Raw genomic sequence first — 26318 nt, 5'->3', positions numbered from 1 at the left:
AAAATGTTCCTCCTTCCTGTCTAATACATCATGAAAGTCGTTGGTTTTTGGCATCTTATCTGTCCAGCTTCCATATTCGTTTTTATACACTTTACAAGAAATACATTGGCGGCAAACTCCGTCGCTTGCTAGCTTGTTTGCTCTGGCTTTCGGAGACTCTTATTTTGTTAGCGCAGGCGCGATGGAGCGGTACTTTTATTGTGAAGACAAGAACTGTGCGATCAGTTTTTGGCTTAGGGTTGGAAGTACGGTTGAAATAAAAAGTGTCTTTTTTCGTTTACACTTTTGATTGATTCATTGATAGATTGAAACTTTTATTAGTAGATTGCACAGTACAGTACATAATCCGTACAATTGACCACTAAATGGTAACACCCCAATAAGTTTTTCAACATGTCGGGTTCTACGTGTGACGGTCACGTGACCACCTGGCTCTGTTTGATTGGTCCAACGTCACCAGTGACTGCATGTGATTGGTGAAACGCAAGCATGCGTAGTTCCTACTTTGAATGCGTGTCTGACCAAATCAAAACAAACAAAGCGTGCATTAACAGATCGATTAAAAAAAAGTAGCGAGTAGCGACCTGATTGCAGATAAATGGAGCGGAGTAAAAGTAGCATTTCTTCTCTATAAATATACTCAAGTAAAAGTAAAAGTATGTTGCATAAAAACTACTCTTAGAAGTACAATTCATCCCAAAAGTTACTCAAGTAGATGTGACGGAGTCAATGTAGCACGTTACTACCCACCTCTGGTAGTGGGTGAGTGATATCCTGGACTATTGTGTTTGCCAGTCGATTGATGGACCTGTGGCTTAGATCTGAGATGTTGGGAGTGGGTCGGCCGATGATTTCAGCTGCTGTGTTCGTAATGCGTGTGAGTTTGGTCTGGTTGGTTACAGAAAGCATAGTGAAGTTTGTCTATGTTTTAGTTTTTTCCTCTGCATTTGTCTGTTTCCTCGGTGTTTAGTATTTCCTGTCTTTAGTTCCTGTCTAGTGCTCTTATTTTGTCAGCTTCCTGTCTTGTTTCCTGAGTGCTGTGTTCCTCCTCAGCTGCGGCTGATTGGCACCTGGCCACACCTTTTGCCAATCAGCCTGCTCCTATTTGTACCTGCTTTGTCTTGTGTCAGTTGCTGGATCATTGTATTGTCGTTGCCACATATCACTCTTGTCGTGCTACCTGTCGTGTAGTTTTGTTACAGCTACTACCTGTCATGCTACATTTTGTCCTGGTCGTCGTAGCGGTAAGCTGTTTATGTTAGCATTAGTTATTTCCAGTTTTTCTGTTTGCTATCCACTAGCTTCCATGCTAAAGTTGATTTTTGTTTTCTAGCTTCCAGTGCTAGCTCCCTTAGTTTGTTATTCCGCCCACGTGCGTGCTTGTTGTTTGTTCTTGTTTAGTTTTAATGAAATCATGTTTTCATATTCTATGCCTGCCTCCGTCTCTGCATCTTGGGGTTCATCAACAACAAATACCTCTGACAGAAACATGTGGAACAGTACAGAAGGATGGGTTGAACAATGGTTTGGTACAGTAATAACAGAAGGTGAGGTGCAACGTTTAGTGCTTGAAGTTTACGGATGCCTTTTTTTTTGGCTTCTGTTTTGAATATCCATGGTGTGCTTATTAAAGGCGTAATGAATGCCTCAGTAAACCCTGTAAGATCCGCCCCAAAATATTATTAGCAATAGCTTATTGCTATTTATGGACATAGCTCTGTTTTCCAACCATTGAAAACCATTAGCAGCGGTCCAGCTTTTAAAGCATTTCTACCAGATGTTGGTGTGGTCCTCCGTTGGTGCTGCTCAGGCCTGCTCCTCCACCCACGCCTCAGCTTCCTGCCCAAGCCAAAAACAGCTCCAATATACGTTGTCTAAATACTGTAATTTTCGGACCATAGGACGCACCGGATTATAAGGAGTACCACCAATGAGGGGGTCTAGTCAGGTCTATTCCCATACAAAAGGCACTCCGGATTATAAGGCGCATTAAAGTGGTCATAATGAGATTTTTTTCTAAATTGAAAATACTTTCTTGTGGTCTATATAACATGTAATGGTTGTTCTTTTGTCAAAAAGTTGCATGGATTATGTTTTACAGACCATCTTCAAGTCGTTTTCTGACAGTCGTTTCAGAATGTGCTGTTCTGTGGGCGGTCTTATTTATTTGGCTCACCTTCGGCAGTGCCTTCTCCCCGTCATCTTTGTTGTAGCGGTGTAGCGTGCAAGGACGGGATTGGAAGAAGTGCCAAAAGATGGAGCTAACCGTTTTAATGACATTCAGACTTTACTTAAATCAATAACGGAGCAGCATCCCCTCATCCGTGGCTCACTAGTGCATTAACCAGACGGAAATGTGTCCCGTGAAAAACTGTCCGACCGGAACTCTCTAATTACTAAAGTTCCTTGGGTGAATCATCTAAACCCACTACACCGGTAATTTTTAGCCCTTCCATAGCGAGATACAAGTTAGAACTTTACGCTACTTCATATTAGAAATGGCAACAGTGGAGGATGAATGCCACATAACAAGATGAAGAAGATACAGTAGAAAGAAGAAAGAAGACGTTTGATGACTAAAGTGTCGTCACGGACTACAGTGCCGGACGGGCGCAAATTTTCAGGAATTATGCCGATCACCAATACACATTAGCAGGTACCAGAACGTAAGAAAAGTTGGTTTTGCATAATATTGCTAAAGAAAACGGCAGAAAATATGCTATTGGGTGCCATTTTTCGGTTCTTATACACATACCACAATAACACTTTTATGTTGACAATCCTTCAAGCGGTGCGGCTTCATGGCTTACCAAAGGCGTACTAAAACATTTAGACAGATTTTTGAACCCTGTGTGTAATGTTCTGTATTCTCAATGGAACATTTTAAGTTGTAGTGTTGTTTATAAGCGTCATCCTACTAGCACATCGCCTAAAAAGTGTCCACTCGGTACACTGATAGCAAACCGCAGAATAAGACTCACTACATATATATATATATATATATATATATATATATATATATATATATATATATATATATATATATATATATATATATATATATATATATATATATATATATATATATATATATATATAATATGCCCTGCAACGCAACACAACACCTACCCACAATGCAATGCATCCACGACTCCTGGCTAAACCGTCTATACCCCCCCTCCGTGCGTTGGTTGAGGTGGGCGAGGTTGGGGGCGCGTGTATAATTAGCCAAGAGTCACGGATACACAGCATTATGGGTAATCCCTATGCTGCGTTTATAATGTGCCACAGAGCCAATGCTCTCCAGAAATGTGTTTGGTGTGGGTACACAGAGTGTGGCGCATATTAGTAAGAGTTTTAAAGTTGTTTATATCACAACCATCAGTGTAAAAGGTATGGCTGGTGACCAAGTATGCATTGCACACTCGCTTTAGAAGCACCGAAACGCATACATCCGGCCGGCACGCAGACAGCATGGTATTTCCTGAAGGAACTCTCCTGAAGGAATCAATAAAGTACTATCTATCTATCTAAAAGGGTGCGCGATGACATGCTGTAGAGCAGTAGTTCCCAACCACCGGGCCGCGGACGCTGAATTTTTTCTTTATTATTTTTTGATTAACACACTCAATTTTTTACTGCAATCCATTGATAAGCGCAGGGGTGAGAAGAGGTTTTAAAACTATTAGCGTCTGCTTACTTCTACCGCATGCTTTGAAAAAGCGCAGGAGTGAGAAGAGGTTTTAAATTAATTGGCGAATAGTCAAGGAAATACGGTATAAATATTTTGGTGATCGGCATATATTTTGCAAATTAATGTAGACCGTGACGCAATTTTAATGAAGCCTTTTTTCGCTTACTACATGCAATCCACTTTACACAAATTTAGTAAATCAGCTTTGCTTGTGCAATCAAGTTTGCACGTGTTTTAGTACACGCAAACCTTTAGTACATCAGGCCCTACATGTTTATGTCAACAACTTGGACACAAAACTAGTGTTCTGAAGACAGGACATAATTAATATGTCTAGATCGGCGTGGCTGGAATGGTAGAGCGGCCATCCAGAAACTTAAGGGCTCTTGGTAAAAGTCCAGCTTCTCCCATCCTAGTCACTGCCTTTGTGTCCTTGGGCAAGACACTTTACCCACCTTGCTCCTAGTACCGCTCACACCGGTGTATGAATGTAAATGAACGTTAGATGGTCGTCAGAGGTTTTAGGTGCAAATTACCATGAATTGATTAACGTGGACCCCGACCTAAACAAGTTGAAAACTTATTGGGGTGTTACCATTTAGTGGTCAATTGTACGGAATATGTACTGTACTGTGCAATCTACTAATAAAAGTCTCAGTCAATAAATCAATCAAAAGCCACAGTTCGATCAGGGTAGCCGTGGTTACAAATGTAGCTTTCCACCATTTAATGTGTGAACGTGGAGTAAATGAATGATGGGTTCTCAGTTCTGACTATAAAGCACATTGAGTGTCTCAAACAGCGCTATATAAATCTAATCCATTATAATTATTGATTGCGACAACAAGAGAACAGAGCTGTTGAAGGACACTTTAAAGATCGTGAGTAATGTTGCTCAATTAGCAAACTTAGCATGCACCTTGTGGACGGGATAGCCGTTAGATTTTTTCCCCATCGGACAAAAACACTCTGTGCCTACTCAGTGTTTGGAGTGTCCGCCTTGAGATCGGTAGGTTGTGAGTTCAAACCCCGGCAGAGTCTTACCAAAGAAGATGAAAATGGGACCCATTACCTCCCTGCTAGGCACTCAGCATCTAGGGTTGGAATTGGGGGTTAAATTACCAAAAATGATTCTCGGGCGCGGCCACCGCTGCTGCTCACTACTCCCCTCACCTCCCAGGGGGTGAACAAGGTCATATGCAGAGGACAAATTTCACCACTGGATCGGTTCGCAGCCAAGTGTGAAGCAACTGGGATGAGAATCATCACTTCCCAAGTCCGAGTCCATGGTTCTCGCCTGGTGGAGTGCCATCTCCGGATTGGGGAGGAGATCTTGCCCCAAGTGGAGGAGTTCAAGTACCTCGGAGTCCTGTTCACGAGTGGGGGAAGAGTGGATCGTGAGTTCGACAGGCGGATCGGTGCGGCGTCTTAAGTAATGCGGACGCTATATCGATCCGTTGTGGTGAAGAAGGACCTGAGACGGAAGGCAAAGCTCTCCATTTACCGGTCGATCTACGTTCCCATCCTCACCTATGGTCATGAGCTTTGGGTTATGAGCGAAAGGATAAGATCACGAGTACAAGCGGCCGAAATGATTTTTCCTCCGCCGCGTGAGATAGGGTGAGAAGCTCTGCCATCCGGGGGGAACTCAAAGTAAAGCTGCTGTTCCTCCACATTGAGAGGAGCCAGATGAGGTGGTTCAGGCATCTGTTCAGGATGCCACCCGAACGCCTCCCTAGGGAGGTGTTTAGGGCATGTGCGACTGGTAGGAGGCAACGGGGAAGACCCAGGACACGTTGGAAAGACTATGTCTCCCGCCTGGCCCCGGGATCCCCTGGGAGGAGCTGGACAAAGTGGCTGGGGAGAGGGAAGTCTGGGCTTCCCTGCTTAGGCTGCTGCCCCCGCGACCCGACCTCGGATAAGCGGAAGAAGATGGATGGACGGATGAAAAATTTCACCACACCTAGTGTGTTTGTGACAATCATTGGTACTTTAATTTAACCAACCCCATTGCTGCTTTTGTTTGAACTAATATTGTCACATTTGGAGTCCAACGACCTTAAGCGAGGCAGCTAGCTACACTGCAAAAACTGAAATCTAAGTAAGATTAAATATCTCAAATAAGGGTGATATTTGATTATTTTCTATCTGATATGATAATTTATCTCACTAAGCAAATTTTATGTTAGTGTTTACTTGTTTTAAGGGTTTTGGTCCTAAATGATCTCAGTAAGATATTACAGCTTGTTGCTGAGATGTTATGACCTATATTGAGTAAAACATGCTTGAAAGTATTTTTGTCCAAATGTCCAAAACTCACCCAGCAATGGTGCACAGGAAGGCGGGGAAGAAGAGGGGAAAAGGCGGCCAAAATGGTCAAAAGTCCCAATTTTGTCCAAAATACCTCCCCGGGTTCCAGTCCCACAAGTCCCGGGATGCAAAAAATTTCCAAAACGCACCCAGCAAAGTCCCATGGGAAGTGGGGGAGAAAGTGACAAAAGTCGTCAAAAGTCCCCCAAAATTTTTAAAATACCTACCCAGGTTCGAGTCCCACAAGTCCCGCCGCCAGCCGCTCAAAACCCGGAATCCCCCCGCGGGGTGGGGGGGATAAAAGTTGGAAAAGTCGGCAAAAGTCTCAAAAATGTTAAAGATACCTACCCAGGTTCGACTCCCACATGGAGTGCCTTAAGACTTAAGACTTGTGGCACTCGAACCCGGGTGTGATTTTTGAAAATTTTACCGACTTTTTTCCACTTTTCTCCCTGCCTTCCCGTGGGCGCGTTTCGGGCATTTTGGGCATCCTGGCCGGCGGCGGCGGGACTTGTGGGACTCGAACCTGGGTAGGTATTGTGAAAATTTTTGGAACTTTTGTCGACTCTTCCAATTTTTCTCATATTAAAACAGATGACAGCCAAATTCCGATTTCCTGTTTTATTTTCAGTGAAACAATAGAAAATATGTACTCATGTAGTAGTTCAGTTGTTATTAGTGAGAATATACTTATTTTAAGGTCTTCATTGAGGTTAGCTTATTTTACTTGTTTTGGAAAGTCTTGACATGCCAAATTTTCTTGTTCTATTGGCAGATAATTTTGCTTAGTTAAATTGAAATACCCCTAATTTTTTTATTTATTTTTTCTTGTTTTTGAACACTGACTTTTTGCAGTGTATAACTGCTGCCAAGCTGAGGGAGTAAATAAAGATTCCCAAGAAGTTGAATGTGCTTGATAGGTGAACGATCAGACATGCTTGTATCGATTTGCTTCGCCTGTGGCAAGCTGTTAGTGGAATTAATTGACCACAGGCTATTTCTGATTCTCACAGTAGTGAGTGCCCTTGTAAAGTGGAACTGCACTTTTTTTACGGAAATGTGCCTAATCCTAATGAGATACAAGAGGACAAAAGTTTTTTTTGTTTATTTTGCATTCTAAACTGCAAATAGTTATTGTTCAAAAACAAAACAAAAAAAATACAAAAATTAGGGGTATTTTATGAGAACTACCGTATTTCCTTGAATTGCCGCCGGGGCGCTAATTAATTTAAAACCTCTTCTCACTCCTGCGCTTACCAAAGGCATGCGGTAAAAGTAAGTATGCGCTATTTATTTTAAAACCTCTTCTCACTCCGGCACTTACCAAAGGCATGCAGTAAAAATCTGAGTAAAAATTTGAATGTGATGTAAGCTTGGACCTTATTAATTGACCACAGGCTATTTCTGATTCTCACAGTAGTGCCGGATTAAGTAAGTGCCCTTGTAAAGTGAAACTGCAATTTTTTTTTCTGAATTTTGCCTAATCCTAATGAGATACAAGAAGACAAAAGTTTTTTTTGTTTATTTTGCATTCTAATCTGCAAATAGTCAGTGTTCAAAAACAAGAAAAAAAAAAAATTAGGGGTATTTTATGTGAATTCCTTGAATTGCCGCCGGGGCGCTAATTAATTTAAAACCTCTTCTCACTCCTGCGCTTACCAAAGGCATGCGGCAAAAGTAAGCATGCGCTAATTATTTTAAAAGTTCTTCTCACTTCGGCACTTACCAAAGGCATGCAGTAAAATTTGAGTGTGATGTAAGCTTGGACTTTAAATCCTACTGAATATCTCTTAATCTTCTTCCCTTTATGCAATTTCAAATTACCGGTATTGAACTCTACCTCCTCCATTTTGAAAATGATGATAGGGGAAGTGTCATTCGTGACGTCACGAGTATGACCAGGCGGTAATACTAAGCATGCGCTAATTATTTTGGGAAGCCAGTTTGACCCGGCAGTAATTCAAGGCATGTGATGTATGTGATGAGGCGCCGGAATGCAGCGCCCCCTGTGACCTCGAAAGGGACAAGCGGTAGAAAATGGAAGGATGGATATTTACATTGTAGATTGTCACTGAAGGCTTTAAAACTTTGAATGAACACATGTGGAGTTGTGTACTTAACAAAAAAGGTGAAATGATTGAAAACATGTTTTATATTCTAGTTCTTTCAAAATAGCCACCCTTTGCTCCGATTACTTTTTCGCACACTCATGGCATTCTCTTGATGAGCTTGAACCAAAGACTAAAAAAATGGGGCACATTACCTCCCTGGTTGACACTCAACATCAAGGGGTTGGAATTGGAGGTTAAATCACCAAATTGATTCCTGGGCGTGGCCACCGCTGCTGCTCACTGCTCCCGTCACTTCCCAAGCGGTGATCAAGGGTGATGGGTCAAATGCAGAGATTGTCTAACACACACACCCAGTGTGTGTGTTAGACAATCATTGGTACTTAACTTTAAGAGGTAGTCACCTGAAATGTTTTTTAATTCACAGGTGTGCTTGCAACTTATGGAGAGAATGCCAAGAGTGTGCAAAGCAGTAATCAGCGCAAAGGGTAGCTATTTTGAGAAAATGATAATATAAAACATGTTTTTGTTAAGTATATAAGTCCACATGTGTTCATTCATAGTTGTGATGCCTTCAGTGACAATCTACAATGTAAATAGTCATGAAAATAAAGAAAACGCATTGAATGAGGAGATTGTGCATACTTGCCAACCTTGAGACCTCCGATTTTGGGAGGTGGGGGCTGGGGGGCGGGGCGGGAGGCGTGGTTTGAGGTGTGGTTGAGAGTCAAGTATTCATTCATATATATATATATATATATATGTATGTATGTGTCTGTGTGTGTGTGTATATATATATATATATATATATATATATATATATATATATATATATATATATATATATATATATAAGAAATACTTGACTTTCAGTGAATTCTAGCTATATCTATATATTTTATTATAAATATATATATATAAACATTATATATATATATATATATATATATAAACATTATATATATATATATATATATATATATATATATAAACATTATATATATATATATATATATATATATAAGAAATACTTGAATTTCAGTGTTCATTTACTTACACATATACACACACATAACACTCATCTACTCATTGTTGAGTTAAGGGTTGAATTGTCCATTTTGTCTGTCACTATTTTTCTAACCATATGCATGCACAGCTAGACTCTCTGGCGGTTGTGTTAGAGAGAAAAAGTCTACCAAAACTCCTAGCCTTTATGGACAACACCTCCCACCCACTACACTCGGACCTTGCGGAGAGAATGAGCACGTTCAGTGGAAGGCTCAGACTCCCAAAATGTAACACGGAATGACACGAGGTCTTTCATACCGACAGCCATCAGACTGTATAAACAGTATAATGCATATGTTCCTTGACTGCACTTAAATGTAGAATATATGTAGAATATATTTATTATATTATATTATTTATCATGATCATTGTTTATTGTAAGCGAACTGTGGTGCTGAATTTCTCCCAGGGATCAATAAAGTATATACTCTTCTACATTGTATTTTATTCACGGCATGGCGACGTTGGTAGAGTGGCTGTGCCAGCAATCTGAGGGTTACTGGTTCAAGCCCCACCTTCTACCATCCTAGTCACGTCCGTTGTGTCCTTGGGCAAGACACTTCACCCTTGCTCCTGATGGGGCCTGGTGAGTGCCTTGCATGGCAGCTCCCGCCGTCAGTGTGTGAATGTGTGTGTGAATGGGCGAATGTGGAAATACTGTCAAAGCGCTTTGGGCTCCCTAAAAATGGGTAGAAAAGCGCTATACAAGTACAACCCATTCACCGTTTACCTTTCTATGTACAGTAGACGGCAGTATTGTCCTGTTTAAGAGTCTCACAACATTGCTGAGTCAGGTCCGCATGGAGCTGGAGGGGGCGTGGCCTTCAGCTCCGCCTGAATTTCGGGATATTTTCGGGAGAATATGTGTCCCGGGAGGTTTTCGGGAGAGGCGCTGAATTTCGGGAATCTCCCGGAAAATCTTGGAGGGTTGGCAAGTATGAGAATGTGTGTCCAAATATATAAAACTTTGATGGAGGTTTTTGAAATTGTTTCAGAGAGCTTTGAAGGCTTTGAACGGGGACTCCCATTAGTCGGATTTTGCAAGCGTTTTTAATATCATCTTTAGGATCCTATAAAAATAAAATTAAAAAAGCATGTCTCTCATAATAATGGTGAAAAACAGGCAAAGTTCCAAAAAAAGTGCAGTTCCCCTTTTAAAGCTCATGATGCAAACTTTTTGCCGATTCCGTTTTTGGCAGCTTTACTCACGTGCATGCTGTGTGTCTTCTTCACAGGACTACCTGACAGACGTCATTACCAACGACAGTATCAACTACTTTCGGGCGTCCAAAAGGATGTATCCCAACCGTCCTGTCATGATGGTTCTGAGCCACGTTGCACCGCACGGTCCGGAGGACTCCGCCCCACAGTACAGCACCGCTTTCCCCAACGCTTCACAGCATATGTAAGAACATGAGCAGCCTTCAAAATGCAGACAAAGCATTGATTGATTGATTGATACTTTTATTAGTAGATTGCACAGTACAGTACATATTCCGTACAAGTGACCACTAAATGGTAACACCCGAATAAGTTTTTCAACTTGTTTAAGTCGGGGTCCACGTTAATCAATTCATGGTACAAATATATACTATCAACATAATACAGTCATCACACAAGTTAATCATCATAGTATGTACATTGAATTATTTACATTATTTACAATCCGGGGGGTGGGATGAGGAGCTTTGGTTGATATCAGAACTTCAGTCATCAACAATTGCATCAACAGAGAAATGTGGACATTGAAACAGTGTAGGTCTTATTTAGTAGGATATGTACAGCCAGCAGAGAACATAGTGAGTTCAGATAGCATAAGAACAAGTATATACATTAGAAGTACATTTGAGTTGTTTATAATCCGGGGAGATGGGATGTGAATGGAGGAGGGTATTAGAAAAGTGTTGAAGTTGCCTGGAGGTGTTGTTTTAGAGCGGTTTTGAAGGAATATAGTGATGTACTTACTTTTATACCTGTTGGGAGTGCATTCCACATTGATGTGGCATAGAAAGAGAATGAGTTAAGACCTTTGTTAGATCGAAATCTGGGTTTAACGTGGTTTGTGGAGCTCCCCCTGGTGTTGTGGTTATGGCGGTCATTTACGTTAAGGAAGTAGTTTGACATGTACTTCGGGATCAAGGAGGTGTAGCGGATTTTATAGACTAGGCTCAGTGCAAGTTGTTTTACTCTGTCCTCCACCCTGAGCCAGCCCACTTTGGAGAAGTGGGTTGGATTGAGGTGTGATCCGGGGTGGAGGTCTAAAAGTAACCGGATTAGCTTATTCTGGGATGTTTGGAGTCTAGATTTGAGGGTTTTGGAGGTGCTGGGGTACCAGGAGGTGCAAGCGTAATCGAAGAAGGGTTGAATGAGAGTTCCCGCTAGAATCCTCAAGGTGCTTTTGTTGACCAGAGAGGAGATTCTGTAGAAGAATCTCGTTCTTTGGTTGACCTTTTTGATCACCTTGGTTGCCATTTTATCACAGGAAAGATTAGCCTCTAGAATGGAACCTAGGTAGGTGATCTCATCCTTCCGGGTGATAACAATGTCACCCACTTTTATAGTGAAGTCACTGACCTTCTTAAGTTTGATATGGGACCCAAATAGGATGGATTCCGTTTTACCTAAGTGTATGGATAGCTTGTTGTCAGCGAGCCAGGTGCAAATATTGAGGAGTTCAGCTCTGAGGATTTGTTCCACCTGTGACTTGTCCTTGCCGGATACCAGCAGGGCCGAGTCATCCGCATACAGGAACAATTCACAGTGGCATGCTGATGGCATGTCATTCACGTATATTAGGAACAGTAAAGGTCCTAGTATACTCCCCTGAGGGACTCCACAGCTTACTGAGAGGGGAGGGGACATGGTGCCGTTCACCTCTACCACCTGTTTCCTCCCCTCCAAGTAAGATTGCATCCAGCTTGATGAGGTTTCGTCGAATCCGATTGCTCTTAGCTTATCCAACAGTATAGTTTGGTTAATGGTGTCAAAGGCCTTCTAAATGTCCAGCATGATCATGCCGCAGTATTTGCCCGCATCCACCTCATGTTTGATGTGGTCGGTCAGATAGAGAAGGCATGTGTCAGTGGAGTGGTTAGTTCTGAAGCCGGATTGGAATTTGTACATTAGTTTATTAGTAGCAAGGTATCTATCAACCTGTTCATAAACTATTTTCTCCATTACTTTCGAAATGGAACTGAGAATAGAGTTATTTACTCTGAATACACTTTTTCCTATATATGCAGAGCCGGTCAAAGGCTTTGTGTAAGATTTTTTTTGTAGTCCCATTTTGGTCTTTAATATTATTAGTCAGACTTCTGAAAGGCACCACCACACTTCAAAGCTACCATCACCGCACCACATACACACACTCAGCCTCTGTTTACATCAGGGGTCTCAAACTCAATTTGCCTGGGGGTAACTAGATGCAGACACTGGGTGAGGTTGGGCGGCAAGAGAAGATTACTTAAAAGTTCTAACACGCACGTTTAATGGATTCACCTTCTTTGAACGGCTTACCCACCCTAGCAACGTACCAGTCGATTTTCCCCATTTTTCCAGGAGACACCCGAATATAAGTGCATCTCCCGACAATTTCCCGGGGTAAGCGTTTTCCAAATATTAGTCCTGATTTACACCCAGTTAACAATACCATAAAGGTTCCGTGTTAGCGCTGCCTTGGGGCGGTATAGCTCGGTTGGTAGAGTGGCCGTGCCAGCAACTTGGTGGTTGTAGGTTCGATTCCCCCTTCCGCCATCCTAGTCACTGCCGTTCTGTCCTTGGGCAAGACACTTTACCCACCTGCTCCCAGCGCCACCCACACTGGTTTAAATATAACTTAGATATTGGGTTTCACTATGTAAAGCGCTTTGAGTCACTAGAGAAAAGCGCTATATAAATATGAATCACTTTACCGCCGTTTACTACGTCATCGCTATCGACTTAACATCATATTAACAGCCTGCCGGCCTTGATATATACAGCAAGATTCTTTGGTCGATACACGTGAGTGACTGCAAGACATACTCGATCAACAGCCATACAGGTCACACTGAGGGTGGCCGTATAACAAGTTTATCACTGTTACAAATATGCGCCACACTGTGAACACAGAACCAAACAAGAATTACACACAAATTTTGGCAGAACATCCGCACTGTACCACAACATAAACACAACAGAACAAATACCCAGAACGCCTCGCAGCCCTAACTCTCCACCTCCACCAACGCGGGGTTGGGAGGCGGGTTTTGGTGGTAGCTCGGAGGAGTCAGGGCTGCATGAGATTCTGAGTAAATGTCCTGTTGTGTTTATCAATCAATCAATCAATGTTCATTTATATAGCCCTAAATCACTAGTGTCTCAAAGGGCTGCACAAACCAAGACACAAACCACTACGACATCCTCGGTAGGCCCACATAAGGGCAAGGAAAACTCACACCCGGTGGGACGTCGGTGACAATGACGGACTATGAGAACCTTGGATAGGACCACATATGTGGGCAACCCGTTGTGTTGCAGTGCGGATGTTTTCCCGAAATGAGTTTGTCATTCTAGTTTGGTGTGGGTTCACAGTGTGGCGCATATTTGTAACGGTGATAAACCTGTTTATACTGCCACCGTAAGTGTGACCTGTAAGTATGCCTTGCAGTCACTGACATGTGTTTGCAGAAACCTTACAGAACATGTGGCTGAGACTGTATGCTGTATGTTTGATGAAAAGGTGGATGCTATGACTTGTGTTCATAAAAGCCAAATACAGAAATGTCTGGAATAGTACTCTGTTAGTACAAGATGTAGAGGGCGTCAAAGACAGTGTCAACACGGCACCCATTGAACATTGTTGTATGGGTGAAAACTGACAGATGTTCGCGGGAATGATTACCCTTGAATGACTGCCTTGAAAGTCTGGAGTCTCCCGGAAAATTCGGGAGGGTTGATAATGATAGCAAATATGACGCTGTCAAGCGGCATTCGTATAAAACTCGCGGGCCACACTAACACTAAATTTACATATCAAGATGCGGGCCGCAAAGTAACGTCTCACGGGCCGCAATTGGCCCGCGGGCTGCGTGTCTGAGACCCATGGTTTCCATGCACTAAAGTACAGCTTGGTACTTGATTTCCCTGAATCTAGCTTTTTAAAACCTTTAAAACAGGGGTGTCCAAAGTCCGGCCCGGGGGCCAGTTTCGGCCCACCGCTTGTTTTCTATTGGCCCTCGGTAGATTGTAAAAATTTAATGAGTTCACTATTATCGAGACGTTATTAATAATGCTGTCAAACCATACACTTTTAAAATGAGATTAATCACACTTTTGAAATTGGATTAATCATGATTAATCACAACTCCTACTGCAGGGGTCGGGAACCTTTTTGGCTGAGAGAGCCATGAAAGCCAAATATTTCAAAATTTATTTCGGTGAGAGCCATGTAATATTTTTTAACACTGATTAAAACTTAATGCGTGCATTTTTAAGTCAGACCAATACTTCTTACCATTAATGCGACATCTTGAACAGGTGCGATAGAAAACGGATGGTTGGATTAAAATGCATGAGAATGTTTTATAATTTGAATGTTATTTTTAACACTGTGATTACCGGTAGAATTATTAATGACTTATCGTGTTAAGCAATGTCAGCTAAGATTTATCTGAGAGCCAGATGCAGTCATCAAAAGACCCACATCTGGCTCTAGAGCCATAGGTTCCCTACCCCTGTCCTACTGGCTTGCATGATTTCATTTAAATTCAATTAAAAAGTCCCCAATACTTGGTCACAAAAGTAATTTCATTGTTAGAGTCCGTTTACGGTAAACGAGTAAAATAAACTTTGATTAATCTGCGTATTTACATGATTAATGCAATGTTTTTTTGTGACAAAAATAGATGCAGCAGATTATATCAACCCAAACCCTAAAACAGTGTTTTTAAAACCAGTAGTAGAAAGAGAAATCAGATATAGACATGCAAACTTTAAAGTATGTGATAGATGGAATTAGTGCTCCATTAGCGTATCTATTTAACCTTTCATTTGAAATGGGAGTATTTCCTCAACTAATGAAAATTGCAAAAGTTGTTCCTATTCACAAAGCGGGAGACGGACACTTATTCACAAACTACAGACCAATCTCAATATTACCACAGTTCTCCAAAATATTAGAAAAAATATTTATAAATAGATTCGATGGCTTTGTAGATAAAAATGAATTATTAACAGATAGGCAGTATGGTTTCAGGAATAATCGATCAACAGCACAAGCATTGACAGATTTAATTGAAGAAATAACTGATAGTATTGATCGATCGCATTAGGTAACTCGTTATTTTTGACAGCCCTCGTTAGACAACACTTTTTTTTTTTGTCACCTCCAACACAAAGCTGACAGGGATGTTTTGTTCAGCTAGCTTGGCCTATATTGGCTTGACAAAATGTGTCAAAAATGGCCCCCGCAGCCTTCCATTGTACTGAAAGCGGCCCTCGCCAGTTAAAGTTTGGACACCCCTGCTTTAAAAGAAACCTTATTAGTATGTTTTACAGTACATACAGTGTGCAGTTTGTAATGTCTTAAAATTGTTGTATCAAAAACAATTTTTACATGATTTTTGACGTTTTAAAGAAGGTAATAAAATATCTTGATTATTAGATTGTGAACCAGTTCCCTCTTGATGCATTCTCATCCATCCATCATCGGCTCATGATCGGCAGGACCTTATTATTTATACGTCAAAAATGTTTTTCATGAAGCGTTCGTACCATTGGTGACATTCCGCCTTTTTGGGGGTGCTAAAGTCTCCCTAAGTTACCTTTAACCGCTCCAAATTATTTGCTGTTGATTGATTCAAAAAAGTGCTGTAAAATTGACTATAAAGAATATAAGCATGTCATCATTCACTTAAAGTTGAGTTTAAATCAGTCGGTTAATTTTTTTTTTTAGTATAGTAAGGTAAAGATTAGTTAATTCATGTAAGATTATCATTAGTACATAATGGTAGTCATAATTAGTATAATTATCATTTTTATCATAGTAGTATTATTCAAACCACTAAGGATGTCTTTAAAAAACTACTAATGCCTCTATTTCGACCTTTAATTAAGGGTCCTTAAATGCACCATAATTATGTGCAATGACAGGGGTCGGAAACCTAAAATGTTGAAAGAGTCATATTGGACCAAAAATACAACAAACTAATCCGTCTGGAGCTGCAAAAAATGAAAAGCCGTATATAAGTCTTATAATGAAGGCAACACATGACGTAAGTGTCTATGTTAGTTATAATAGCCTACTATCAAAATGATAAATAAATAAATAAATGGGTTGTACTTGTATAGCGCTTTTCTACCTTCAAGGTACTCAAAGCGCTTTGACACTACTTCCACATTTACCCATTCACACACACATTCACACACTGATGGAGGGAGCTGGCATGCAAGGCGCCAACCAGCACCCATCAGGAGCAAGGGTGAAGTGTCTTGCTCAGGACACAACGGACGTGACGAGGTTGGTACTAGGTGGGAATTGAACCAGGGACCCTCGGGTTGCACACGGCCACTCTACCACTGCGCCACGCCGTCCCTCATGCCGTCCCTCATGCCTGTGTCGCAGGCTGAAGCAAATCTGCGTTGACAGGACTGTTAAAATGTAATTTTTATTCTTCACATTAGAAACAATTAGTAAATCAGAGGCTGGTCAGAAGGTGAGATAACTCCTGGAAATTAAAGTTAAAGTTAAAGTACCAATGATTGTCACACACATACTCGGTGTGGTGAAATGTGTCCTCTGCATTTGACCCATCCCCTTGATCATCCCCTGGGAAGTGAGGGGAGCAGTGGGCAGCAGCGGTGCCGCGCCCGGCAATCATTTATGGGGCTTTAACCCCCAATTCTAACCCATGATGCTAAGTGCCAAGCAGGGAGACAATGGGTCCCATTTTTTATAGTCTTTGGTATGACTCGGCCGGGGTTTAAACTCACAACCTACCGATCTCAGGACGGACACTCTAACCACTAGGCCACTGAGTAGGTTACTGGTATATTACTGGCTTTTAATGGCCAAAGGTAAAGATGTGTGTGTCAAAGTTATGGCCGTCTTCTTTTAATGGATTTATTACAATCTTTGGCAAGATAGGTCATGTTTGCTGTGGTCTGGAACAACATGGCACACAAACAACTATCAGAAATGCAGCCAATACTACATACAGGTAATGTGTCGTGACACATGCAGAACTAAATTATATACAAAGAGGATAAAAGTAAAGGATATCAAATAAGCTCAAATATACCTACAAATGAGGCATAATGATGGAAAACGTACATACAGCTCGCCTTAATAGCATGTTAGCATTGATTAGCTTGCAGTCATGCACTGACCAAATATGCCTGATTAGCACTCCGACAAGTAATGGTAAATGGTTGTACTTGTATAGGGCTTTTCTACCCCTTTTTAAGGAGTCCAAAGCGCTTTGACAGTATTTCCACATTCGCCCATTCACACACTGAGGGTGGGAGCTGCCATGCAAGGCGCTAACAAGGACCCATCAGGAGCAAGGGTGAAGTGTCTTGCCCAAAGGACACAACGGACGTGACTAGGATGGTAGAAGGTGGGGATTGAACCAGTAACCCTCAGATTGCTGGCACAGCCACTCTACCAACTTGGCCACGCCGTCAATATCATCAACAAATCGCACCTTTGTGCATTCACGCACAGCATAAAACTTTTGATGGACAAAATGAGACAAAGGAGTGGAGGATTTTACACAAACTGTTGCGTCACAGTCCACACTACGGTGAGTTCAAGGACTGCCGAAATGAGTAGGACAAAACGATATTCACCAAATACTCTCATCAGTGAAGCATGGTAATGGTAAATGGGTTGTACTTGTATAGCGCTTTTCTACCTTTTTAAGGAACTCAAAGCACTTTGACACTATTTCCACATTCACCCATTCACACACATTGACACACACAAAACATTTTAAACAGTGGGCTTTGGGAAGGTTTGTGTCATGTTTGACCTCATACAAAAGAACATACTAAAACAAAAACAAAAAATTCCCCCACCTTTTTCCCTTTTCAATCCTTTTTTAAAAATGCTCCAGAGAGCCACCAGGACGGCACTAAAGAGACGCATGTGGCTCAAGAGCCGCGGGTTGCTGACCCCCGTTCTATGACATGCAAAAGTGAAACTTAAACGTGTCCAGCCCCCCGAGTGGTTGTGGCCTTAAAGGTCTACTGAAATGAGATTTTCTTATTTAAACGGGGATAGCAGGTCCATTCTATGTGTCATACTTGATCATTTCGCGATATTGCCATATTTTTGCTGAAATGATTTAGTAGAGAACATCGACGATAAAGTTCGCAACTTTCGGTGCTGATAAAAAAAGCTTGCCTGTACCGGAAGTAGCAGACGATGACGTCACAAGGGTGAGGTCTCCTCCCGTCCTCACATTGTTTATAATGGGAGCTGTCACGCCAAATTTCTTCCCCCCTACAAAAACCTTCCCCAATGAGGGTGGAAGGACCTTAAAGCAGCCCACACAGCTGCCTGTTTTAAAAGCATTATAATTGACTGATTGTCATTGGTGAAAAATAACGGTGAGGAAAAAATATTAGCATTCCAGCATGGTAACCTTTCAAGCTATTTTTGCTTCGCTAACTTTGCAGCTGTATCCCTTAAGAGTCATATACCTTGGTATTGTAACGCCCTCATTGGGGTCCTTCAGGCATTAGAGGGGCTGTCACGCCAAATTTCTTGTAGGGTGGAAGAAATTTGGCGAACAGAGCCTCCAGCAGCAAGAGTTATTCGGACCGAGAAAACGACAATTTCCCCATTAATTTGAGCGAGGATGGAAGATTCGAGGATGATGATACTGATAGCGAAGGACTATTAAAAAAATTAAAATTAAAATAAAGTTTTTAAAAAAAGGCGATTGCATTGGGACGGAGTACAGATGTTTTTAGACACATTTACTAGGATAATTCTGGGTGAATGTGAGTGTGAATGTTGTCTGTCTATCTGTGTTGGCCCTGCGATGAGGTGGCGACTTGTCCAGGGTGTACCCCGCCTTCCGCCCGATTGTAGCTGAGATAGGCGCCAGCGCCCCCCGCGACCCCGAAAGGGAATAAGCGGTAGAAAATGGAATTCTGGGAAATCCCATACCTTTCTATTGTGTTGCTAGTGTTTTAGTGAGATGAAATAGTACCTGATAGTCGGAGGCGTGTGTCCACGGGTGTCTTGAGGCCAGTGTCTGAGGGAAGTCGACGGTAGATACAAGGACGCCGCAAACTCCACAGATCTCCGGTAAGAGGCAACTTTTTAACACAATTTTCTCACCGAAACCTGCCGGTTGACAAGTGGTCGGGAACCATGTTCGCTTGACCGCTCTGATCCATAGTAAAGCTTCACCTCCGGGAATTTTAAACAAGGAATCACCGTGTGTTTGTGTGGCTAAAGGCTAAAGCTTCCCAACTCCATCTTTCTACTGTGACTTCTCCATTATTAATTGAACAAATTGCAAAAGATTCAGCAACACAGATGTCCAGAATACTGTTTAATTGCGCGATGAAAAGAGACGACTTTTAGCCGCAAATAGTGTTGCGCTAATATTTCCTGACAGTCCGTGACGTCACGAGCACCCGTCGTTACAATCCGTTACTCGGATTTTCACATGTTGTTGTTTATTTTTCCATCTGTTTTCATTCTCCGTTCTGACCCGTTTATTCCCTGTTTCGTTCGTTTCCATGGTCACTTATTATTTCCACCTGCTGGTCTCGGTTCTCGCACACCTGTTCTTGTAATCACCACCCTTTATAAGCCAGCCTCTTGGGGCGGCATAGCTCGGTTGGTAGAGTGGCCGTGCCAGCAACTTGAGGGTTGCGGGTTCGATTCCCGCTTGTGCCATCCTAGTCACTGCCGTTGTGTCCTTGGGCAAGACACTTTACCCACCTGCTCCCAGTGCCACCCACACTGGTTTAAATGTAACTTAGATATTGGGTGTCACTATGTAAAGTGCTTTGAGTCACTTGAGAAAAGTGCTCTATAAATATAATTCATTTCACTTCACTCTTCTGTTTATTCTTTCTGGGACTCTAGTTTGCTATCAGGCAACTAACTATACGTCTGTTTTGATCGTTTACTTTCACGCAATTCCTACTATTTTGGCAAGCTCTCACACTACGCACCTCGTTATTAGCTCACATGCTAAATGTTTTATTTACTCCTTTTTTGTGGGCCAACGTGCCAGTTTAATTTCCTATTTTGTATCTCCTAGTTCTCATACTAGCGTCTTTGGTTTGCCTTTTGTTAGCTCCAGTCTTTTTGTTATAGCTCTCCTTCTGTTATTTCGAATAAATTGGTTATATCTTACCTTTGTTGTGTTCTTCGTTTTTACGCATCCTCGAGGGGATCGAACACGGCACCACAATGCCGAACAGGCGTAACACCCGTCATCATAAAGCGACGTTTTCAACAAGGAACTCCGCGGGAAATTTAAAATGGCAATTTAGTAAACTAAATCGTCCGTATTGGCATGTGTTGCAATGTTAATATTTCATCATTGATATATAAACTATCAGACTGCGTGTTGGGTAGTAGTGGGTTTCAGTAGGCCTTTAAACAACCGCAAATAGTCCATCCATCCATCCATTTTCTACCACTTATTCCCTTTAGGGGTCACGGGGGGTGCTGGCGCCTATCTCAGCTACAATTGGGCGGAAGGCGGGGTACACCCTGGACAAGTCACCACCTCATCGCAGGGCCGACACAGATAGACAGACAACATTCACACTCACATTCACACACTAGGGCCAATTTAGTGTTGCCAATCAACCTATCCCCAGGTGCATGTCTTTGGAAGTGGGAGGAAGCCGGAGTACCCGGAGGGAACCCACGCATTCACGGGGAGAACATGCAAACTCCACACAGAAAGATTCCTAGCCTGGATTTGAACCCAGGACTCCAGGAACTTCGTACCGCAAATAGTCTTTATAAAAAAAAGGGACGACGTCCAAAAAGGGACGGCGTGGCGCAGTGGGAGAGTGGCCGTGCGCAACCCGAGCGTCCCTGGTTCAAATCCCACCTCGTACCAACCTCGTCACGTCCGTTGTGTCCTGAGCAAGACACTTCACTCTTGCTCCTGATGGGTGCTGGTTAGCGCCTTGCATGGCAGCTCCCTCCATCAGTGTGTGAATGTGTGTGTGAATGGGTAAATGTGGAAGTAGTGTCAAAGCGCTTTGAGTACCTTGAAGGTAGAAAAGCGCTATACAAGTACAACCCATTCATTCATCTATTTGCTCCTGACAACCAGAGCTTTTTGTGTTGAACATTTTGTGTTTTCTTTAACGAGCTTCTGGACAAAGACTGTCCTTCACAGTTCATCTCTTCACATCCTCATACCCTTCCTCCATTTCATTTCACCCATAATTCAATAACCAATCCAATCATCTCATCACCATGTCATCTCACTCTGCGAGCAGGATGTTGCTGGCAGCCCGGGCCTCCTTTTGAGCGTAGCTTCCGTGTCGCTCCAGTTTATTTGGCTCACGTGCACCGTAGTGCCGCAGCAGTAATGAGCCCTGCTAATTTGTACCGTTTTGTCAGCAATGATCAAGGAGCGGCATGAACGGAGTCAATGTAAGGCATAGCTAATGATGACAGCAGCATCCACCCCCGGAGTCTTTGTCTTTTTCACGTTCCCTGCTTGCGACCGGTGCTGGTGGCTAATAGAAGGTCTGCTATTGGCCTCTGGAGACAAATTCCGGACCAGTAATTAGACTGCAGTTGCTCCCCTCTCCCTCTGAAGCCCCATTCTTGTGATTAATCTATTCCCCCCCAGCATCATTAACCTGTGCCATGCAGGCTTTAGACACCGAATACTCTCAAAATCTGGCCCCAGTGCTTCCCTACCAACTTTTAATTGCTCCTTCTCCATACATTTGCATCCCTTGGGTAATGTTTCAGTCCTTCTGCTTCGTTTTCCCATTTGCATATTCCCCCTGTTTTCAGCTACCACATTGAGAAGGAGAGAGAGAGAGAGAGGCAATGATTTCCTGTTGTCCTCTGTTGGTAAAACTTCTCACCTTGGCACCTTGATTACACTACATTACATTTGCTACCGCGAGCTAGGCCACAAGGCATTAACAGTTATTTAGAGTCTAATCGATCCCGTTTAAAGATGAAATTCATTTGCTTCCTGGGTCTCCTCCTGTGATTTACCATCGTTTATTCCCAAATAATTGAAGAGCCGTGTGATTTGCAGACGATATTGATCACACTGTGCTCAAGCCCATTGATTGCACTGCTTTGCATTTTATATGTTTGGCAAAACTTCCCCGTGTAGCATCGAATGAACGTCTTGCCGCTAGCTTCGGGAATGAAAAGGTCAGCAGACACAGACAAAGGTCATTGCGGCGAGAATGCCAGTGCAAACTTTTTGCTGCATTTTGGCCTTTTTAGGTATAACTCAATACATTCCAAATGTTTTTTTTGAATTTAGTATTGCATTTCCCCACAAAACATAATGAAAACGTTATACAAACCCCGTTTCCATATGAGTTGGGAAATTGTGTTAGATGTAAATATAAATGGAATACAATGATTTGCAAATCATTTTCAACCCATATTCAGTTGAATATGCTACAAAGACAACAAATTTGATGTTAAAACTGATAAACATTTTTTTTTGTTGTTGCTGCAAGTAATCATTACCTTTCGAATTTGATGCCAGCAACACGTGACAAAGAAGTTGGGAAAGGTGGCAATAAATACTGATAAAGTTGAGGAATGCTCATCAAACACTTATATGGAACATCACACAGGTGTGCAGGAATTGGCAACAGGTGGGTGCCATGATTGGGTACAAAATCAGCTGCCATGAAATGCTAAGTAATTCCCAAACAAGGATGTGATGAGGGTCACCACTTTGTAAGCAAATTGTCGAACAGTTTTAGAACAACATTTCTCAACGAGCTATTGCAAGGAATTTCGGGATTTTACCGTCTACGGTCCGTAAAATCATCAAAAGGTTCAGAGAATCTGGAGGAATCACGGCACGTAAGCGATGATATTATGGAACTTTGAACCCTCAGGCGGTACTGCATTAAAAACTGACATCAGTGTGTAAAAGATATCACCACATGGCCTCAGGAACACTTTATAAAACTACTGTCAGTAACTACAGTTGGTCGCTACATCTGTAAGTGCAAGTTAAAACTCTACTATGCAAAGCGAAAGCCATTTATCAACAACACCCAGGAACGCCGCCGGCTTCGCTGGGCCCGAGCTCATCTAAGATGGACTAATGCAAAGTGGAAAAGTGTTCTGTGGTCTGACGAGTCCACATTTTAAATTATATTTGGAAACTGTGGATGTGGTGTCCTCCGGAACAAAGAGGAAAATAACCATCCGGGTTGTTATAGGCGCAAAGTTCAAAAGCCAGCATCTCTGATGGTATGGAGGTGCACTAGTGCCCAAGGCATGGGTAACTTACACATCTGTGAAGGCACCATTATTGCTGAATGGTCCATACAGGTTTTGGAGCAACATAGGTAGTCATCCAGGCAACGTTATCATGTACGCCCTTGCTTATTTCAGCAAAACAATGCCAAGCCAGGTGTTACAACAGCATGGCTTCGTAGTAAAAGTACTTTCCTGGCCCGCCTGCAGTCCAGACATGTCTCCCATCGAAAATGTGTGGCGCATTATGAAGCGTAAAATACGACAGCCAATACCCCGGACTGTTGAACGACTGAAACTACATAAAACAAGAATGAAAAAGAATTCCACTTTCAAAGCTTCAACAATTAGTTTCCTCAGTTCCCAAACGTTTATTGAGTGTTGTTAAAAGAAAAGGTGATGTAACTCAGTGATGAACATGCCCTTTCCCAACTACTTTGGCACATGTTGCAGCCATTAAATTCTAAGTTAAATATTATTTGCAAAAAAAATTAAGTTTATGAGTTTGAACATCAAATATGTTGTCTTTGTAGTGCATTCAACTGAATATGAGTTGAAAAGGATTTTCAAATCATTAAATTCCTTTTATATTTACATCTAACACAATTTCCCAACTCATATGGAAACGGGGTTTGTGGAAGGATTGTTTTGGTTTGGACGAGCTGATGCATTCCAATAGATCAATCTACTCTAGTTGTCCGTTTTGGCTCTCAAATTGTTATAATTTCGCCTTGCAGAGTAGAAAACTTCTCTGAGATGTTATCCAGTCTGTGTCTGAGTGCCTGTAGCCCAGCCCAGCCCTCTGTGTACCTTGAACGACTGCCATCGTCTTCCGAATTTGTCCATCAACCGATCAGCAGACGACCTGGTATTTTAGTTCCAAATAGTTAGATATCTTCAATGTCAACAACAGAAAGAATCACCAAGCACACCACCTTCCACTTCTACCACAAGTCCATCGTGTATCCAGCAGCAAATGTTCCAGAGGAACAGGCAGTTTCCCCTGTACCTGAGCTTCTCGTCGAGAAGATCTTGTCAATTGTGTTGAAAGACAAGTGGATCAATTCCATGTTTCAGATTTGGAGAACAGTGCAAAAAGAGAGTCTCTTAGAAAGTTAAGACAAGACGAGACGAAGAAGCTATGAGGGGAAAGATAAAGGAGGGTAGAGGGAAGTGTACGCCTTCAGGGACAGCAAGCAAGAAACATAAATTAAAGACACCATCCAGCCATCCATTTTGTACCGCTTGTCCCTTTTGGGGGTGCCTATCTCAGCTGCATTTGGGCGGAAGGCAGTGTACACCCTGGACAAGTCGCCACCTCATCACAGGGCCAACACAGATAGACAGACAACATTCACACTCACATTCACACACTGGGGACCTATCCCCAGGTGCATGTCTTTGGCGGTAAGAGGAACCCAAGCATTCACGGGGAGAACATGCAAACGCCACACAGAAAGATCCCGAGCCTGGGATTGAACTCAGGACTACTCAGGACCTTTGCAATGTGAGGCACATGCACTATACCTTGTTCCACCGTGCTGCCCTAAATTAAAGACACATTTATGTTATTTATAGAAGTACCGTATTTTTCAGATTATAAATCGGTTCGGAGTATACGTCGCACCGGCCGAAAATGCATGATAAAGAAAGAAAAAAACATACATACGTCGCACTGGAGTATAAGTCGCATTTTTGGAGGAAATTTATTTGATAAAAACCAACACCAAGAATAGACATTTGAAAGGCAATTTAAAATAATTAAAGAATAGTGAACAACAGGCTGAATAAGTGTACGTTGTATGACTCATAAATAATCAATGGAGAACGTGTGTGACGTCTGGTGGGCATCGTAGTGCGGATTGCGTTCTCTCGTTGGTGCAGTCGGAATGGAACACAGCGTGAAGGTAAGAATGATGATTTATTAATATACTAAAGAACAAACTAAGAACAAAAACACTTGCACAAAGGCACTAACAAACAAAACCAACAGAACGAGCATGAGATAGAAGAAACAAAAGACGCTAGCATGTGAGCTAGGGAAACGAACAAACGAAATAGCATGGAAGCTAATCGAGTACAAAGGGTATTTACCACAATGCAGGATAGCGACGTCACCTGTTGCGTGGAAAGCAAACTACACTGCGAGACCGAAAGACAAACGAAGGCAGGCTTAAATAGGGACAGAAAATGAGGAGGCAAGTGCGCGACGACAAACAAGAGACAGGTGACACTAAATGCGTAATTAGGCAACAGAAACGAAACTGGAAGTGCCACCAGGAACTAAGGACGTCAAATACTAAACAGGGTGATCACACAACAGAACAAAACCAGAACATGCCATGATCCAAGTAGTGGATCATGACAACGTGCCTGGTATGTTAACGTAACATATTATGGTAAGAGTCATTCAAATAATTATAACATATAGAACATGCTATACGTTTACCAAACAATCTGTCACTGCTAATCGATAAATCCGATGAAATCTTCTTCCTCGATGTCGCTTCTAAACAACTCTGCCAACTTCAAAGGTATGCGCCGCTTCCTCTTGTCGTTTTCTGCTGCATGTTTCCCTACGTCCAGCTTGTAATCTGCAGTACATGATTTCCTTTTTGGTGCCATTTTTGTTCAGCCCTTCTCAGTTTTTATAAGTTACCGCCAACGTTGAATGATTTATTTTAATAGCTACGGCAGTAGTATTTAGCAGTTAGCATTCCATGACCCA

At 42.2% G+C, this 26318-nt stretch overlaps 1 protein-coding gene across 5 annotated transcripts in view; it reads left to right on the top strand.

The window, feature by feature from the left end:
- Positions 1–26318, top strand: part of sulf2a (sulfatase 2a) — a 264808-nt gene that overhangs the window by 179836 nt on the left and 58654 nt on the right. For all 5 annotated transcript variants that reach the window (XM_061874878.1, XM_061874877.1, XM_061874879.1 and 2 more), the window contains one exon: positions 10377–10546. In XM_061874878.1, coding sequence (XP_061730862.1) covers positions 10377–10546 — 170 coding nt within the window. The remainder of the gene's footprint in view (positions 1–10376; positions 10547–26318) is intronic.

The sequence above is a fragment of the Nerophis ophidion genome, linkage group LG16 (genome assembly GCF_033978795.1).
Source record: "Nerophis ophidion isolate RoL-2023_Sa linkage group LG16, RoL_Noph_v1.0, whole genome shotgun sequence".
Classification (NCBI taxonomy): Eukaryota; Metazoa; Chordata; class Actinopteri; order Syngnathiformes; family Syngnathidae; genus Nerophis; species Nerophis ophidion.
This window is presented reverse-complemented; position numbering and strand designations above follow the sequence as displayed.